The 4,690-nt window shown below is 43.4% G+C and overlaps 2 protein-coding genes across 2 annotated transcripts; both read right to left on the bottom strand.

The window, feature by feature from the left end:
* Positions 1-53: 53 nt before the first annotated feature.
* Positions 54-614, bottom strand: LOC117320956. Its single transcript, XM_033875441.1, has one exon. The coding sequence runs from the start codon at positions 612-614 to the stop codon at positions 54-56; it is 561 nt and encodes a 186-aa protein (XP_033731332.1).
* Positions 615-1,046: 432 nt separating this feature from the next.
* Positions 1,047-2,534, bottom strand: LOC117320955. The gene has a single exon (XM_033875440.1). It carries the CDS (start codon positions 2,532-2,534, stop codon positions 1,047-1,049), a length of 1,488 nt encoding a protein of 495 aa, XP_033731331.1.
* Between the last annotated feature and the right edge of the window lie 2,156 nt (positions 2,535-4,690).

Below are 4,690 nucleotides of genomic sequence, written 5' to 3'. Positions count from 1 at the left end.
CCCTATAAAGAGTACACACTTAGACTCCTATGAAGAAGGCAGCCACTAGGCTACTAAGTATCAGGTGAAATCTTGCACATTTCTGCTTGAGCTTTCCGGAGAATATGATGAGGGGTACGGATGTATCGACAGTAGCTATCCGATTGCCAGCGTCCAAGCACTTTGATGAGGTGATCGGGGACATCTGACTGGGCGGCAGTAGTTGCGGCTCCTATTCTGAAGGAATGTCCTGTGTATAGTGAATGATTTAGACCTAGTCGGATCAAGGTCTGTCTTAGTTTGTCAATGAAAACATGTCGAGTCAAGGCAGCAGAATGAATGGAAAATAGGGGGTCCGAAGGACGACAACCATTCATGAATCTTTCTGTTAGCATTCTGATGACAGCGGCTACAGCACATACATGGTGATGGGTGCGGAACAGGTGAATGGTGACTCCTTGACGAAAGGGGTCGGTTTTGGACGCCTTGAGGCGCAATGTCATGCTGTTACTGTCCGGTGCTACTTGAATGTCGCTGATACACAAGTGAATTGAAGAATCAAATGTGTTAGTGGTGCATGTGAATTCTCCGCACCGTAAGAATGTGAAGAAGGCCACACAGCAGGCAGCCTCCATAGTAGTGTCTGTGGCAGGATCGAAAACACCGTCGAAATGCTGAGCATAACTTAGACAATATGTTGAAAGTTATGGGGAGTCTAGGTTTTACCGGAGTTCCCTGTAGTTTCTTTAATCCCCGTAATATGGTCTGGAGTCGGTAAAGTGGTAACCCATGAGTACTCACAAGCGGGTTGCTGAGCCCCTGCATAGTACAATGGAACTTAATTCCGTATAAATACAGCTTAATTGTAGAATATTTCAATCTGAGGTTATGATAACAATGAGTCACGAAGAGTATTAATAATTCTTCTGTAACGTTGGTAAACACACTTGCTTGGTCGTTTATACCATTCATGAGGATGAAGTTCTTGAAACAGGAAACACCTGATGTGTAGGTAGTTCTAGTCGAATAAGCCACTGCAGCATTCCATAGGTCACGCACTGCTGGTTCTAGTATAGAGGCACATTGTCGTAATCCGGAATGGGATTTTGGCTCTTCTTTGCTGCTGGTGCCAAGTCGTGGAACCGGTCCATCTGGAAACGAGATAAGGCATCAGCAATATTATTCTGTTTTCCAGGAATATGCACGGCTGTGAGAACGAAGTTGTGGATAAAGGTACACCAAGTTAAACGTCGCATAAATGGCATGATATAAGCGCATTTAGAACGTCCTTTCCTGATGATATCAACAGTTGCTTGATTGTCACAGTGTAGTCTAATTCTGAGACCTGACCACTTGTGTCCCCATATCATACAGGCCAGTACGATAGGATATAATTCCATGAAAGCAATTGACATTTCAGAACTGTTCAAGGATATTTGATGTGGCCAGTGACCGTGGAACCACTGACCGTCATAAAAAGCACCAAATCCAATTCCTCCGGCTGCATCTGTGTAGAGATTTATATCGTGAGCTAATGTTGTCGTCTCCTGGAGGAAGACTGAATTTCCGTTCCATTGATCTGTGAAAGTATACCACATAAATAAGTCCTGCTGACAGGCCCCAGTAAGTTGTACATGATGATGCAACTGTTTGACTGAGGCGGCAAGATTTAAGAGATAAGATATAAACGAGCGTCCTTGAATGATCACCCGACTAGCAAAGTTCATATGTCCCAAAAGGCTTAATAGTTCGCGCTTTGTGACCTTTTTGCGTTTACAGAAAGATTTGATTGTTTGAGTTATTCTCTGCACTTTATTTGCCGGCAGGCGTGCTTCCATGTTACTAGTGTCCAGAGTGATTCCTAGAAACTCTAAACTCTCAGATGGACCCAATGTTTTGTGAGGAGACACTGGAATATTGAGTGCTGTAAAAACCTTGGACAAAATTGCCATTGTTCGTTCAGCTACCACATTTGGTCTGTCGATTGTAAGAAAGTCATCCAGATAGTGAATTATGTATTCTATCTGATAGTTAGTTGATAAAATCCAACAGAGAGCGGTTGATAAAAGGTCAAAGATCTTAGGACTGGAACGACACCCAAAAGTGAGTTTGGTATAAAAATAGTACTGTTGTTTCCAGCATATACCGTAGAAAGGCCAGAGTTTTGGAGAAACAGGTATAAGTTTAAAGGCATCTGTTATGTCAAGTTTACACAGCTTGGAGTGTCTTCCTGTATGCTGGATTTGATTTATGGCGTCATCAACACTAATGTACGACAATGAGTATTCCTCTTTAGCAATTAATTCGTTGATGCTGTTACCTTCGGAGTCATGGGGGGCAGAAAGGTCCACGATTAGACGTTTCTTGTCAGAGTACTTCCCTGTCGCTATTCCAATTGGGTTAATCCTGTATATATCAAAAGGGGGTTCTGTATAAGGGCCAATTAAGAATTTCTTGTTAACTTCACTAGTTATAAGTTCATCGACGATGTCTGGTTCAGAAGTGGCACTTTTTAAGTTCTTGCAGATTAGAGATATCTCTGGTAATGCAGACATTCCAGTGTCAAAGCCGTCTGATAATCCAGAAATCAAAGACTGCACAAAGTTCTTATCAGGGTGGTTTTCTAGTTCTCTCTCCAGTGCTGCTATATTGATAGGAGTTGACGCCTTGAAATCCTGGAGGTTAGCCTTTTGTCATTGTTTAGCTGATTCGTTGGTTTTATGTGTTTTAGCAGATTTAATTGAAGATTTCTTAATGTGAAGGTAGGGGCAATTGTCACGGTTACAGCCATCTTGGTCGTTGTAATTGTTGCAGACCTCTTTACCATGGTGAATGACCCTGGCCCTTCCTTTACTGTCCGTGTTGCTGTCCCCATTCCTATTGTTTCCTTTATGGTTTTTTGCTGATGATCCTAGTCCATTCAAAATGAGAGGACAGAAGTCTTCGGTATGATTCATGTTGTTGCACAGTTTGCAGCTGTTACTCCGAAATCCGGAACATATCGTGGTGTAAAGTTGATTGTCCCGAATCGCCCAGTTGACCTTAATGCCACGCTGGTGTAATAGTGCTGCTGCCCTAGTGGCGAAAGCTTTATGGTATTCATAGAATATAGGACCAGGGTATGTTGTGGCTAGTTCTACTATGTCTCGCTCGTAGATGTCTAGCTCCTGTCTGCGATTAGGGTAATATTCGCACATGATGCTCCTGTATATCGAGAAGGCCTTGACAAACTCTCCGAGGGTGAGAGATTTACATAGACGTGGGTCTGTTTGGAGCGGGACAGTACGCCCCCCAACTTCAGTGAATCGATTGTAGCGAGTGCAATCATAGTCATAAGATGGCAGTAATAGTAGAGCTAAGTTGACGTCCTTACCTTCTATTATCTGCTGGCGTATGGCTTGAGGTACGACTTCTATTGATGGCAGAGATTCTGATGAAATTCCTGTCTGTTGTAGAAGGATAGCAGGCCGAGGCCCATAATTGTTTGGTATGCCTCCTGTTACGGCTGGGGGCTCTAAGGTCGGTGAGGTTGGTGAGGTTGTTGAGGTCGCAGTCAGGACATGACCTGGTACAGCTGGGGCCTGTCCGACTGCTACTGTATTTTGGCACAGTATTAATTGCTCCAGCCTGATAACATGTGCTTGTAGAGCCTTCATTGCCTCATTTGATGGGAGATTCCTGCTGTGGTAGCCAGGCTGTGTAAGGTCATTCTCAGTAGGTGGCGTAACATCACTGTTACCATCACTAACACTGGTATTATTTTCTTTGTACAGTTTGACCAGCATTGTTTTTGTAAAACCACATGGTGGTCTGATGTTCTGCTCCAGCAGTCGTGTCCTTAGTTCACCTATAGTCCAGTTTTCTGGCTTATTAGGGTCCCAGTTGCTGTCATTACCGCCTGTCGTACTGACAGCAGAATTAAGAGTGTCATTAATGTCTTCAGGTGCCCTTCGTTTGCGCCCACGAGGTTGACCTTTTCCACGTCCTGACATATCTTTAACTGATGAGTGTTTTAGAAGAATGTCTTGCTGAGGATGTAACTGTTAAGTTGTGACAATTTCGGTGAATGGATGAAGTTGTAGCAGTCTCTGATGAGAGGCCAACAAAACACAGAGAGTTTTGGAATATGACTGTTTGTTCGAGCAGTTAGAACAACAATGGCAATTTGGATAGAATTTCTGAGGAGAAATTGACATTAGCCATGTGACCGAGCGTGGTCTTCTGATTGGATCTCTTGACATCCTTACCTTGTTAGTAAGGGGCTGTTTAATTAGAATATGTAAATTAGGTGCAGGAGTGAAACCTCCCTTCATAGATAACCGTAGGGTCAGGGAGGTCATAGATAGAGCCAGACTGGTCAAGACTGGGTGATAAGGGTAATTAGATTCCCCCAAGATGATATCTGCATGCAAGTCTTATCTGTGCCCATTACATTCAGACTGGGAAGTTGCTTTGATAAGGTTTGTTTATCTGAGAGACAGAGAACATAAAGACTAGCAGGTGCTTTGAGTATATATTTGCACATGTGTGCAGTTGACAAGCGGACATGAGATGTCCTTTGATACAGTTTATTTAGCCTTGGCATGACCTGTACTGGTCAGCAAGGAGGAGCATAAATCTCCAAAAGCTTCAAGTGAAGCCATGCAGTATGTTAAATTGACTGTGTTTGGATGACAGGCAGGCCCCATATCTGCTGTGTAAACCTGCCTAA

Source organism: Pecten maximus, unplaced genomic scaffold (genome assembly GCF_902652985.1).
Source record: "Pecten maximus unplaced genomic scaffold, xPecMax1.1, whole genome shotgun sequence".
Classification (NCBI taxonomy): domain Eukaryota; kingdom Metazoa; phylum Mollusca; class Bivalvia; order Pectinida; family Pectinidae; genus Pecten; species Pecten maximus.
Note: the sequence above shows the minus strand (reverse complement) of the source record. Positions and strands in the feature narration are given on the sequence as shown.

Bases quoted from the DNA above. Each gene is read 5' to 3' on its own strand.
- LOC117320956 (XM_033875441.1), bottom strand. From the start codon at position 614: ATGGAGGCTGCCTGCTGTGTGGCCTTCTTCACATTCTTACGGTGCGGA.
- LOC117320955 (XM_033875440.1), bottom strand. From the start codon at position 2,534: ATGTCTGCATTACCAGAGATATCTCTAATCTGCAAGAACTTAAAAAGT.